General features: G+C 38.7%; 1 protein-coding gene across 14 annotated transcripts in view; it reads right to left on the reverse strand.

The window, feature by feature from the left end:
* The window catches only part of MAPK10 (mitogen-activated protein kinase 10), a 302,017-nt gene that overhangs the window by 55,039 nt on the left and 231,585 nt on the right, over positions 1-15,393 (reverse strand). For all 14 annotated transcript variants that reach the window (XM_060187751.1, XM_060187759.1, XM_060187756.1 and 11 more), the window contains 2 exons: positions 7,368-7,550; positions 3,636-3,760 (listed from right to left, as the gene is read on the reverse strand). In XM_060187751.1, coding sequence (XP_060043734.1) covers positions 3,636-3,760; positions 7,368-7,550 — 308 coding nt within the window. The remainder of the gene's footprint in view (positions 1-3,635; positions 3,761-7,367; positions 7,551-15,393) is intronic.

Below are 15,393 nucleotides of genomic sequence, written 5' to 3' on the forward strand. Positions count from 1 at the left end.
AGCCATATACAAATTTAATGCAATACCCATCAAATTTCCACCAAGCTTCTTTAAGAGAATAGAACAAACACTACAATCATTTATCTGGAACCTGAAAACACCTAGAATTGCCAAAACCATCTTGAGGAAAAGAAACAGAAATGGAGGCATCACACTCCCAGACCTTAAACTATATTATAAAGCCATCATCATCAAAACAGCATGGTACTGGAACAAAAATAGGCACACAGACCAGTGGTACAGAATTGAAAGCCCAGAAATAAATCCCCCACACCTATGGACATCTAATCTTTGATAAGGGGGCCCAAAGCATTAAATGGTAAAAAGGAGGCTCTCTTCAATAAATGGTGCTAGGAAAACTGGGTTGTAACATGCAGAAGAATGAAATTGAACCACTTTATCTCACCAGAAACAAAAATCAACTCCAAATGGATCAAAGACCTAGATGTCAGACCAGAAACAATCAAATACTTAGAGGAAAACATTGGTAAAACACTTTCCCACCTACACCACAAGGACATCTTTGATGAATCAAACCCAATTGCAAGGAAGACTAAAGCAGAAACAAACCAATGGGACTACATCAAATTGAAAAGCTTCTGCACATCCAAAGAAACTATTAAAAAAACAAAGAGACCCCTCTCAGAATGGGAGAAGATCTTCACATGCCAGACATCAGACAAGAAACTAATCACCAAAATATATAAAGAGCTCAGCAAACTTAGCACCAAAAAAGCAAATGACCCCATCCAAAAATGGGCAGAGGATATGAACAAAACATTCACTACAGAGGAGATCCAAAAGGCTAACAAACATATGAAAAACTGCTCTAGGTCACTGATTGTCAGAGAAATGCAAATTAAGACAACACTAAGATACCACCTCACTCCTGTAAGAATGGCATACATCAAAAAGGACAGCAGCAACAATGCTGGAGAGGATGTGGGGACAGAGGAACCCTTTTACATTGCTGGTGGGAATGTAAATTGGTCCAGCCTCTGTGGAGAGCAGTCTGGAAAACTCTCAGAAGGCTAGACATGGACCTTCCATATGATCCAGTAATTCCTCTCCTGGGGTTATACCCCAAGGACTCCATAACACCCAACCAAAAAGAGGTGTGTACTCCTATGTTCATAGCAGCACAATTCATAATAGCTAAAACCTGGAAGCAACCCAGGTGCCCAACAACAGATGAGTGGCTGAGAAAGCTGTGGTATATATACACAATGGAATACTATGCAGCTATCAAGAACAATGAACCCACCTTCTCTGACCCATCTTGGACAGAGCTAGAAGAAATTATGTTAAGTGAACTAAGTCAGAAAGATAAAGATGAGTATGGGATGATCCAACTCATCAACAGAAGTTGAGTAAGAAGATCTGAAAGGGAAACTAAAAGCAGGACCTGATCAAATTGTAAGTAGGGCACCAAAGTAAAAACCCTGTGGTGAGGGGTAGACATGCAGCTTCCTGGGCCAGTGGGGGGTGGGAGTGGGTGGGAGGGATGGGTCACAGTCTTTTGGTGGTGGGAATGGTGTTTATATACACTCCTAGCAAAATGTAGACATATAAATCAGTAGTTAATTAATATGAGGGGGGAAAATCAGTTGTACGTCTCAAAGTTTCTCAAAACACAAACTGAATCTTTTTAATATATAGGCTGTGTATTTGATATGCGGACTCTCTCAAAAGCCTAGACCAAGTAGATCAGAAGCATCCAATAGCACAGCTATATACAAGATACCGGATACTGTACAGCAAACCATAACAAAAGGACTTTTCAAAGTTAACCCAATTAACAAATAATGTGATGATAACATTAACTATCGATTGTCTTTTTGAACCCTAAGACAGCAGGAACCTCACATTTCCACTATAGAGCCCCTACTTCCCCCAGTCCTGGAACCCCTGAATAGGGCCCACTTTCCCGTATGCGTCTCCCAATCCATACCAAATAATATTGCATTCACCGATCACAACCTAACCAACGCAACGATTGCCACCTCAACATGCTTCACCTCAGACTGTGTCCAGAGACTTCACGTGTGGAATGACAACCCTTCAGCTTTATTACTCGGATGAGACCTTTCCTTTTATAGTACACTCTAATTTCATCTCAGGTGGTTCACCTTCTTACAAAGTCCCATAACCTAGATATATACCAGTTTCTGTGAGAGAGAGCTTATGTTCACACGTATCCATAAACTACTGCAAAATATATACCTGAAAGCAGGATTACACTAGAGTTTGCAGTGAGTACCTTCCTAACACTTCCTCTCCACTATTCCAAGCTTGGGATCCATGATTGCTCAACAAATTGTTTGGCTTCATATGTTAACTCTCTTTTCAATCACCAGGTTCCAGATGCCAGCATGATTGTGACCAGACTTCCCTGGACAGATGACCCCACCAATGTGTCCTGGAGCTCAGCTTCCCCAGAGACACACCTTACTAGGGAAAGAGAGAGGCAGACTGGGAGTATGGACCGACCAGTCAACGCCCATGTTCAGCGGGGAAGCAATTACAGAAGCCAGACCTTCTACCTTCTGCAACCCTCAATGACCCTGGGTCCATGCTCCCAGAGGGCTAGAGAATGGGAAAGCTATCATGGGAGGGGGTGGGTTAAGGAGATTGGGTGGTGGGAATTGTGTGGAGTTGTAACCCTCCTACCTTATGGTTTTGTTCGTTAATCCTTTCTTAAATAAAAAATTTAAAAAATAAATAAATAAATAAAATCAACCAGAGATCATGTTCTTACTGGAATACTACATGTTTGCATCAGGTCCTCACACATTTTTATAGGGTTTCCAGGGTTGGCAAAAATTTTATAATCAAAATGCTCTCAGTTTTACACTTAACTAATGCCAGGCACCTAATCAAGGAAATAAATGCCAAGTAATGTATCTGTTCTTGGGCTTCCTTTTGCTGAGGTGGAAAGGACAACATCAAGGGACACTGGTGATGACAAATGTAAGTGTCTCATAGGCAACTAAAGCTCATTGGATTTAATGGCTATCTCTGATAGAAATTTCTAAAGAAAAATGTGCTTAAAACACAGGCAGAAGAACGTGTGTGTGTGTGTGTGTGTGTGTGTGTGTGTAACCATGGTCTCCTACATGCACTATTTCACTGCTCCTGGTCACTTTTTCCTCTAAAGACAGATAGAGAGGCACAAGGAAGAGACAGAAACTACAGCACCAAAACTTTCTTAAATGCAGCGAGAGCTGTTCTCAGACCTGGCACATCATACACACACACACACACACACACACACACACACACACACACAGGAAGAGAGAGAGGAGCAGCACACTAAGTGAGCTGTTTCGCTCACCTCTTGGCTGCTTTGTAAAATTCAGAAGGGGAAGCAAAAAGAGACACCACAAGACCCAGGCTTCCTCCATTGTACTAGCTCCTGCCAAGTGATGCTGAGGCTGAAATCTGGGTCACACCTGCACATGACAATGCAGGCCCCAAATAACATTTAGATAGGAAAGTAACAACTTCACAGCAAAATAATTAAAACATGCTTTTGCTTGCTTTCCAAGTTCTATGCTTCTTTTGGTTCTCACGACTGAACACCCTGGAGCCAGGACTTGTTTCTGGAAGGAGAATGGCATCTGCCTGTGCCTTACCGCCTCCACTTCCGCAGGGTCATACCACACGTTGATGTAGGGGTGCTGTAAGGCGTCGTCTACTGAGATCCTTTTCGCTGGGTCGATCACCAGCATCTTCGACAACAAGTCCCTGGCTTGACTAGCTGGAATAATGAATGAGAAGAAACAGTTAGTGAAAGTATTCTCTTGCCAAAGAAACTGGTTGAAGGGAGGACAGAAAGTCAGACAACAAAGGTCAAATAACCCCTTGCTTCCAAATAACAGGCAAGTTAAGTTAGTCTTGGCAAGTTGGAAAGAAGGAATACACTTGTTCCTTTTCTCTGTATGTCTCAAAGCCCAGGTCATCATTTGGGTCTCTCCAAGGACTGAAATGTATTGGATGTATATAGTTATTCACTTAGATGTTTCTTTTTTACATTTTTATTTATTTACTAGCTAGAGATAGAGAAATGGAGATGGGAGAGGGAGATAGAGAGGGAAAGAGACAGACAGACACCTGCAGCTCTACTTCACCACTTGTGAAGCTTTCCCCTTGCAGGTGGGGACCCCTGGCTTGAACCTGGGCCCTGCATACTACAATGTATGTGCTTAACCAGGTGCACCACCACCTGGCCCTCTCACTTGGATTTCTTAGTAAAAATTTATCCACCTAGAGATTTCACGTAAGTAAAGAAACTTCCTTGGGTGAGGGCAGGCATAAAAGGAGAGCAAGATAGCATAGGAAATGCAAACACAGGGAGCTCAACAAATGTTGCAGGATGGCTGTGGACTTTCAGCAGCTAAGCTTTCTCGTTGTCAATGGGCCACAGGGCTGTCTGTATTGCATGTGATCAACTATATCTTGGGTCACTGATCTTACCAGGAGTCACACACCTCCCGTTCACAGATTCTCTTATCAATCTACCCATTTTCCTGGCTTACAAAGGGTGGAGTCAGGTGGCCTTTCTTTAATAAGGGTATAAACTATACCAATGTCAGATTATCTCACTAAGAAACAATGACTTCTAGGAAACAAAAAATCAAAACAAACAAAAAAAGCAGAGAACAAGCTTTCAGTTCTTCATCTTGCATTTGCAAGTATCTCCTAGTAGACTAGATACTTGCCTTTAATTTTTTGCATAAATCTTTACAACCTGTCCATTTTACATTGAAATGATGAGTCATCCTAATTCTATAAATTAGATTTGGTTTGCAAAATAGAGTATCTCTCAAGGCTCAAATTGAATTTAAAGGTCCAAAAACAAAATTCAAGAAAGTCTTACTATGAAGCATATTCTATTTAGTAGTTGTTCTACAAGTGATGTCATCATCAACAAATACTAATCTTAGCAGGGCTGTGACCCTCCATTTTGTCACACAATGATGACTGTCTTCAGATGAAGACATCATTTTTGCTTAACGTGCCAATTAGCACTATAAAGACAAAAATCCCTGACATCTTGACTTGGGGTATCAGCTCTTCTGCAGTGTGCATTTAAGCTGTATTGATCTTGAAATCAGAAGATTCAGTAATTTATACTGTTGCCATTCAAAGCACTGGGGAAGGCAGATGACAGAAGAGAACCAACTGTGACACAAACACATAAACAATGTAGCACATGCCACCCACCAGGTGACAGTTTGGAGGCGATGGCAGGTTCTAGAAAACAGCAGCGCCAGGTTTTAGTGTCCCTATCTCATCTGTGTCTATATTAGCTGCAAATTAAATCTAGCAAGTTAAGCCTGCATCTAATTAACTGCCTATTGGTATTCGGAATTCAAAAGTACTTTTTTTTCAATAGTAATTTTTATTTTGTTGATAAGGCACAGGAACATTTCAAATAATAATTACTATACTGCTTCTTCTTTTTATACCTAACAGTTAGTGTTCTATGAACCAAGCACTGTCCTAAATGCTTGACAAGTCACTTGGTCAGTTAATTCATCCAGTGAAGCATGAGGATCACAACTGTTCCCTTCCTTTGCTAAAGAAGGAAAATAAGGGGAGTTGGCCAGTAGTGTAGTGAGGTAAGCACAGGTGGCGCCAAGCACAAGGACCAGCGTAAGAATCCCGGTTCGAACCCCAGCTTCCCACCTGCAGGGGAGTAGCTTCACAGGTGGTGAAGCAGGTCTGCAGGTGTCTATCTTTCTCTCCCCCTCTGTCTTCCCTTCCGCTCTCCATTTCTCTCTGTCCTATCCAACATGACAACAACAATAATAAATACAACAATTAAACAAGGGTGACAAAAGAAAATAAGTAAAAAAAAAAAAAACTGGGCAACTTGGCTAGGTTCATACAGCTTTCAAAGCATACAGGTAGGACCTGAACAAAGGCAGGTAAAATCTAACTTGATTTAATATCAGTCTCTTGGAAAAATAAAAAAAAATTAGAATGTTTATTTATACTATAGTTTATGTTATGGTTTAATATTATAATATGGTTTATTGTCAAATTAATCCTTATTTCCAATCTTACAACACAGACATTTTTTATTCCAGTTTTTGGGGAGAATAAATTGATTTGATTCTGAAGTTTGTAACTGAAGGCATAATACCAACTAGAAAAATCCATATTAATGTAAGTGCTTATATTGAACGTAAACTGAGCAGATAAAGTCTCGTTTGGTCAGGGAGATTCGTGAGTCTTAGCACAGAGTATACATACCAAACACCTCTAGCTACATTCCTTGTACCACATATGCTAGAGATAAATAGTATTCTGGATTCTCTCTCTATCTCACTAATCGTTAAAACTCATATGTGCCATATGAAAATCTCATGATAATATTAAAACAAAAAAAAATTAAAAAGCTGGCTAAGCCGTCCATGAAACAAAAATAAAAGGGAACTCACAACTATATCTCTAATTTCTGTAACTGAACACTTGTGTTGAAAACATTTTCCAAGTTATAAAAAATATTTGGGACAAAAAGTTACATGTATATTATGTCAACTTTTTAGAATTATGCTTCCAAATAGTTTTTAGGTTCTAAGTCCCAGGGAAAAAGCTAACCCTCAACCCTGCCAAACACTATTAATTTCCTCCCTTCTGAATACGCAGGCAGTTCTAAAGTTCCTTGATCACTATCCCTTTATAAAAATCTTCTCAGAATGTCCATCTCTGTTTTAAGTGAGATCAGCCTGAAAAAGGATGAATGCCAGACAATCTCACATAGTTGTAGAACCTAAGATACAAGGAGTAAAAGGCAAACAAAAACAAACCAGGGTGAAACCCAATGTAGACATAGCCTGTTATAGTAATGCCAAGGACTAGAGGTGAGGATGTCAGGGACCCATTGTAGGGTGATGGAAGAAAACCTGGGTTGATGGTGGAATAGGAAAGGTGAAAACATCTATGAAGAAAAGAGGAGACGCTGAATCCATGTGACAACTGACTTGTAAAGCATCAGTTTAGTAATAATGGTAATAATATAAATGAAGAGGAGGGGAAAAAAGAAAAGGAGGAGGAGAGTGAAAAAGAGGAAGAGGTGGCTGGGGAGACAGCATAATGATCATGCAAAAGACTTTTCATGCCTGAGGTCCTGAGATCCCAGGTTCAGTCCCCAGTACCACCATAAGCCAGAGCTGAGCAAGGCTCTATTGTCTCTCTCATTAAAAAATAAATCCATAAATAAAATATGAAGAATTATATTAATGATTAAATACCTGTCCTTATATTAAGCTAGCTTAATTTAAAGAGCAGAATAGAATCACCTGTCCACTTAACCCCTCACCCAGACTGGTTCAGAAGGTTGTGCTGGCTGGGCATACCTTTGAGTTTATTGTGCTCAGAGTCCGCTGGGAAGAGGGAATCTGGAAAGAGCTTGGGAAAGGTGAGTCCTGCATACTTGGGCCGATTCTCCACATAGTTTCTTACTGTGGGTTGCAATTTCTTCATGAATTCTGGACATGGAGTCCCTAGTTGTTCAATTACCTTATTCCACTGGTCAATATCTGAAGAGTGAATAGTTAAGGGCCAGCAAAACAAAAGTACACACTACTAGATCTTGTATTCACTAGTCAGAAGACTAACCTTTTCTCACAATCCTGGAAATCCTCACTGCAACTGGAATTTTCACAAGGAACAAGGGGGTACATATATAAAATCGGAATTGTGTAATATGACTTTCTTGGAACATATATTCTATATGAGAAACAGCATTACTTAACAAATAGGTTATACAGATGAAATGTATTCAAATAACACAAGAATTCCTTATGCTGAGATAAACTTCTATAGACCCATGTGATTGAGAGTATAAAAGTGACAGATAGTTGTACATTTATCATGAAGTTACAATGAGCATTAGTTTTCTAAGAAAGATAAGTATGCACAATTTTCTCATTCTGTTTTATTTTTTGGTCACCAGAGTTCTCAGTGGGACTCTGCACCTGCAAGGCTTCACCATCCCCTACAATCATCTTTTTCTTCTTTCTTTCTATCAGTATTGCGTGACACAGAGAGAGACCGACAGAGAAACAACTACAGCACCGCTCCATGGCTCATGGAGCTTGCACTGAAGATGGAGAGTAGAGACTGGCATCCAGCCCCTCCCACAAGAGCATTTGCACTCTACTGGGTGAGCCAACACCTGGGCCCTATGTGCAGACTGTCATTGAGACCCATTTACATTTTTCTAAAATTTGTTTTGAGAGTTTTCTTGCTTTCTCTACTAATTAAGATGTTTTAGGGCCCGTTAGTTTTCTGCTCACAGAGATAATACACATTTCATCAACATAATTTTGATAATAAAATGACATTAATTTTTCATTAGACTTAAATTATATTTAGTAGCCACAAATTTATTCTTTTTATTCTCACTATTTATAGTAAAATCCTGCACCCCTGAATATTTTTTTCCAGCAACATAGGAGGGTAAATACATGATGTAGAGTTTAATACAACAGATTTCTACCCAAGTATATGTGTTTCAGAAAGCACATTAAATATGATAAATTATAAAAGGAAAAAATACCTATCTATAAAAATAGCATCAAAAAAGGGAATTATAACTACAATAGACACACCGACTGAGATTGTTTTTCATCTAACAATAAAATTTGATATGTCAGACTCTAACGGGTGATCATCCCACCCTACCTCAGAAATTCTGGAAGAAGTTTCAAATAGGTTTCTATGGCCATGTGTCAGTGAATTACAGAGGCCTTTATTTTTTTTTCCAAATTCTAATATTATGGAGGGTATTCTTTCCACTCATGCCTTTTCCTCTAGAACTCTACCACTTAGTGTTCATTCAGCTCTACTAATATAGTTTACAACAATTCAGTAATGTTACTATAATACTGAACTAATCTACAGAGTTAAAATGAAAGAGGTGTAGAAGTGACCAGTAGTCTTGGAAAAATTATCTATATTCAATAAAATTAATATATCAGGTTATTGGAGAGTCATGATGTGTTTTTCTATGTTCTTCTATACAAAAAATGCTTCATGACTTCTCTGACCACCCAATATAATGCAAACAAAAAAGAGAGGAAATTGTAAAAATACAAAATCAAGATATCATGCATGCTTTCTTCTACTTCCCTTGAAATCTGGCTGAATAAAAGTTAAATTATTTTTATTGTTTTTATATATTTTTACTTATTATCTGATAGAGACAAAGAGAAATTGAGAGTGGAGGGGAAAATAAAGAGGGAAAGAGATAGACACCTGCAGCCTTGCTTCACCACTCATGAAGCTTTACCCTGCAGCTGGGGACCAGGAGCTTGAACCTAGGCTCTTGTACACTATTAATGTGTGTGCTTACCCAGGTATACCACTATCTAGCCTCTACAATTTAAATTCTTCTTCTAGCGTTTGCCCTTCTTCCGTAGCCAGTCAACAGCATCAGGTTGAGCCTGATGTAAAGTTTCGAGACCTCCTTTGAATCTGGAGAGGTGGCAGTCGTTGACTATGGTCATAGTCTGTCTGAAGCCGCAGGGGCAGTTTGGGTCGTCTCTGGCTCCCCAGTGATGGAACATAGCGGCGCACCGGCCATGGCCTGTTCGATAAATTTAAATTATTGCATATCATAAGTTATTATAATGAAAAAATATGAATGCATACCATGAAAAACTTACCATGAGAAAATCTAAAGAATAATCTTTTATAAAGTAGCAGCTATAAATAAACAGCATATTTTGATAAATGCTTACCTAAGCTATTATATCAGAACATAGTAGTAAGACAAAATTATTATTAAAATAAACAAAAACATAAAAGGTTAATGTAAAAAGATATTCCTAGACAAAGCCTATGTTAATACTATGGATATAGTATATGGACTCTCCAATCTTAGAATATTCTGTAGATATAAAACTACTTCAGGTCTTAACCTAATGGTTTCCAAAAAGAAGTGAAAAAAAAGAATGAGTTGCAGATGCTACCATGACACAGACCTGACTTCCCTGGGCAGATGACCTCACCAGTGTGTCCTGGAATCCCAACTCTCCAGAGTCCTACCCCACTAGAGAAAGACAGAACGAGGTTGAAAGTATGGACCGACTTGTCAAAGCCCATGTCCAGTGGAGAAGCAATTACAGAAGCCAGACCTCCTACTTTCTGCATCCCATAAATATCTTTGGTCTGGGTGGGGGAGATAGCATAGTGGTTATGCAAAGAGACTTCCATGCCTGAGGCTTCAAAGTCCCAGGTTCAATCTTCCATAGCACCATAAAACAGAGCTGAGCAGTGCTCTGATAAAATAATAAAATAAGAAAAAGATCTTTGGTCCATACTCCCAGAGGGATAAAGAATAAGGAAACTTCCAATGGAGGGGAGGGGATATGGAACTCTAGGGGTAGGAATTGTATAGAATTGTACACCTCTTATACCACAATCTTGTCAATCATTATTAAATCACTAATAAAAATAAATAAATAATATAAATATTTTGTTAAGTAAAGATAGAGAGATGTAAAAAAAGTGCCTACTATTACCAGAAATAACAAACCTGGATTTCAAGAAGGATGACAGAGGACATAGTGGGGGTTGTATTGTTATATGGAAAACTGGGAAATGTTATGCATGTACAAATTCTTATATTTACAGTTGAATGTAAAACATTAATTCCCCAATAAAGAAATTAAAAAAAAAAACCTGGATTTTTTTTTTTTTTAATTGTCACCACTATTGATGCTGGGGCTTGGTGCCTACACAATGACTCCACCTCTCCCAGTGGACATTTATTTTCCTTTAAAAAACTTGATAGAGACAGACCGAAATAATAAAGCTGGTTGGAGAAAGAGGGAGAAAGAAATAAAGACACCTGCAGCACTGCTCAATTACTTATGAAGCTCGCCCCCTGTAGCTAGGGGACCTGGGCTTGAACCTTGGTCTTCAGGACATAATATAAAGAATAGGGGAGAGAGATTTACAAAGAATCAAAAGCTGGACGGTTCTAGGAATTGAGATCATTGGAACTCAGGAAATGTTGTGAATTGTAAAAATAATAATAATAATAGTAATAAAATAGACACTTCCACAATAGAGAAACTACAGAAAATTAAAAAAGAAGAAAGTTTCAAATAAAGACTGAGAAAGGGGACAGATTATCTTGAAAGATGTCTATTACAGTAACAGCTAATTACTCCACCAATAATATAAAGGAGGAAAAAAGCCAGTGCAGTAAGATCCTTAAAATTGTGGAATTAAATAACTGTCAATATAAAATTCTATATTCAATTAAATCTTTCATTATTTTTTCAGAAAAGAATCTCAATCAAAAAATAATTTGATTGGAGGTTGGACAGTAGTGTACCAGGTTAAGTGCAAATAGTGTGAAGCCCAAAGGCAAGCACAAGGATCCTGGTTGGAACCCCCTCTCCCCACCTGTAGGGGGAGGACACTTGACAAGTAGTCAAGCAGGTAGGTCTTCAGGTGTCTATCTTTCCCTCCTCCTCTCTGCCTTCCCCTCCTCTCTCAATTTCTGTCATATCCAACAACAGTAGTAATAACAGCAACAAGGGGGGAAATGGCCTCCAGGAACAGTAGGTTCATAGAGCAGGTACTGAGCCACAGGGATAGCCCTGTTGTTTAACATTGTTGTGGTTATTTTTGTTGTTATTGATGTTGTTGTTGGATAGGAGAGAGAGAAATGGAGAGAGGAGGGGAAGACAGAGAGGGAGAGAGAAAGACAGACACCTGCAGACCTGCTTCACCGCTTGTGAAGCGACTCCCCTGCAGGTGGGGAGCCGAGGGGGCTCGAACCAGCATCCTTATGCCAGTCCTTGTGCTTTGCACCATGTGTGCTTAACCCGTGGTGCCACTGCCTGACTCCTGAAATTTAGTTTTTATTCTTGTTAAGAAAAAAATTTCTAAATGGTCAAATTAAATTAAAACACACACACACACATATATACACACACACATTCATAAGGGTTGTCAACATTTCTTGTAATTTTACACCCCTTCTTCTTCTGGATGAAACTGACATGAATTCTCTGGGATTAACACAAAGCAAACACTGGCTTGAGGCTTACAGTTTGGAAGGTGTGTGTCATAATTCTTCCCCAGGAGTAGTCATATTCTTTTGGCTTCAACTGGACCAAGACAGAATCTTACTGAGAAGAATCCCAAATCTTAGATCAGGCAGGACTGACTGGTCAGTGGAAACTGTGCACTGGAGTTTCTTCAAACTATGAGGTTCTCCCTAATGATGTTTTCCCGCTGTTTTTGTGTATGAAATACAGAGTAATCATATGTTCCTCTACAGACCATTCCCATCCTTCTCTTCATTAATATGTATGATTTTCCTAGAAACTCATGTCTGTATAGATTTCTTTTTTTAAATATTTATTTATTTTCCCTTTTGTTGCCCTTGATTTTTTATTGTTGTTGTAGTTATTGTTGTCATTATTGATGTTGTTGTTGGATAGGACAGAAAGAAATGGAGAGAGGAGGGGAAGACAGAAGGGGAGAGAAAGATAGACACACGCAGACCTGCTTCACTGCTTGTGAAGTGACTCTCCTGCAGGTGGGGAGCCAGGGCTTGAACCTGGATCCTTACGCTGGTCCTTGCGCTTTTCGCCATGTGCACCTAACCCACTGCGCTACCGCTTGACTCCTGTCGGTACAGACTATTAATTATACCACCCCATATTGTAATCGTTGTACAAAATAGGAAGACCAGTTTCCCTTCTTTGAAGTTCATAGTTTGCCAACAGGGTTGTTTTTTGAATTTAATAAACACTTTCTATATACAGTTATTCCCCTGAATGCTTTTATGACAGAGAAAACCTAGGCAATCTACCTGTATGCACTAAAGTTACATCATTGTCATTTTATAAAGCTGAAAACAAAAACTGAATTTTCGGGCATTGGACAACATATTTAAATTGGAAAGTTAATGATATAAATTGGAAAGTTAATGATAGCAATTCTTGACAAGTGAATACAGATAAATTCAGTAAATTCCCATAGAAATCATTGTATAGAATTTAGCAATTCAATGTTGAAATCTATTTATGGAAGAATAGTATTTCATTAATAGCTAAAGTACTTCTGATGAAGGTAGAAGGGAATTGTTACAGACCCTACCTGATATAAGTACATAGTGTATATCAGTGCTCATTAAAAAGGGCAGTCAGGGAGGTGCTACAATGGGTAGAGCACAGAACTTGCGGGCATGAGGTCTTGGTTTGATCCTGGGCACCACATATGCCAGAGTGATTTTCTGGTTCTTTTTCCTCGAAAGAATGAATACATAACTCATCTTAAATACTAGAAAGGGTAGTACTATTGTTGAGACTCACATATAAACCAGTGAAACAGAGCAGAGACTCCTCCTCTGTCCCCAGAATTAATTCCCCTGATATGTGGAAACTTATGGCAGAGAAAGCACTACAGACCAGTAAATGAACAGTAAGCTAGTAAGTAAACAGCACTCAAATAAAGTGAATTTGATTAGGCTTTCATACCTTACCAAAGGAAAAACAAAAATCAATTCAATGGAAACTAAAGGCTTAAAGCACGAGCAGCAAAATTACAAGATAATATAGAGGCAACGAAGAATCCTTGAGCAAATCCTATAAAACAAGACAGGGAAACATTCCCAATTCAGGAAGAAAATATTTGCAATATACAAACTGACAAAGATCAGGTTTTTGAGAACTGCTTGTGGGTGCGAGAAACCTACCTATGCTCACCTGCAGAACCCCACCAATGCAGCAGACAACACAAAGAATGCCTGACACACGCACCTCTAGAGACATACACTCATACAGACAGACTATGACCCACATAGTCAACGACTGCCACCTCTCCAGATTCAAAGGAGGTCTCGAAACTTTACATCAGGCTCAACCTGATGCTGTTGACTGGCTACGGAAGAAGGGCAAACGCTAGAAGAAGAAGAAGAAGCATCACTGGTTATAATAGCAAAACCAAAATTGGAATCTCTCCCGAAGTCTATTTGTAGGAGAACTGATTAGTTGTAGAACCTCCACATACTGAAATATTATATGACAATAACAAGTAAACTATGATGCATTGACACGAATAAATCTCAAAAAAATATGTAAGCTTCAGAGAGCAAGTCACAAGACAAGACTTATTTTGTAGGTATGGAATATATAAAATTAATGTCTATATACCTTAGGAATACACGTACACATGCAAAACTATAAGGAAAGTTTTGCAAAAACATGTATTTAGGACTGTTTTGCACTCTGTACGGAGAAGATGGCCTCTGTAGGAAATAGAGGATGTGTGAAAACATTTCCAATGTTGAGATAATGTTCTGGTCACTGACCTGAGTAACAGCATGTGTGTGCTCAACTTGTTCAACTTCACAGCCTCTATATCTAACATTAATGTACCTGTAGGACATAAGCTACTTGCAACTTTTGAAGTAAAAATACTGTCTATGCAAATTCAGACTTATAGGCACTGGGCTTATTTTATTTTATGGGATATGGGCACTAATGAAGGAACTACTGAATGACAAATAATATAAACAACTGCTAAAAAATATAGTCTATGATGAAAATCATTAAATGTCTCAAAAGAAAAGCATAAAACAGGGAGTTGGGTGGTAGCTCAGTGGGTTAAGCACAGGTAGTACAAAGCACAAGGACCGGCATAAGGATCCCGGTTCGAGCCCCGGCTCCCCACCTGCAGGGGAGTCACTTCACAAGCAGTGAAGCAGGTCTGCAGGTGTCTATCTTTCTCTCCCCCTCTTTGTCTTCCCCTCCTCTCTCCATTTCTCTCTATCCTATCCAACAATGATGACATCAATAACAACAATAAACCAAGGGCAACAAAAGGAAATAAATAAATATTTTTAAAAAATTTAAAAAGAAACAGAAAAGCATCAAACAGTTTATTTATAAAATGCTTTCAGAGATTTACAATACTAAAGTGTAGTTGAAAATACAACCACAACTCAGCAGTGAAGCACAGAAGCTGCTGGCCTGAAGTCCCAAGTTCGATCCCCAGCACTGTATATGCCAAAGCTCTGTCTTGTATTTTAAGAGGTTACCTTTATAATGTTAAGTGTTCATGATTTATTTTCTGGAAAAAAAGACTCATTTAAAGTTTAACATGTTGACATCATTAAAAAAACTGTGTCCTGGATGATACTCAAATTATTTAGAAACAGAAGATAAATTTGTTCAATTGTTTTGAGACAGCTAGCTTGTCATATGGATTGAATACAATATTGTATAATTGCCTCATTTTACATTAAAGTGATAGAGGAAAGCATTATAAATTCTACATGAAACCATGGTTAAAATTTATATTATCTTGGAGATGCATTTTCCCAAGCAGGTCATAGCAACTCAACGCATAAAT

The sequence above is a fragment of the Erinaceus europaeus genome, chromosome 3, assembly GCF_950295315.1.
Source record: "Erinaceus europaeus chromosome 3, mEriEur2.1, whole genome shotgun sequence".
NCBI lineage: Eukaryota > Metazoa > Chordata > Mammalia > Eulipotyphla > Erinaceidae > Erinaceus > Erinaceus europaeus.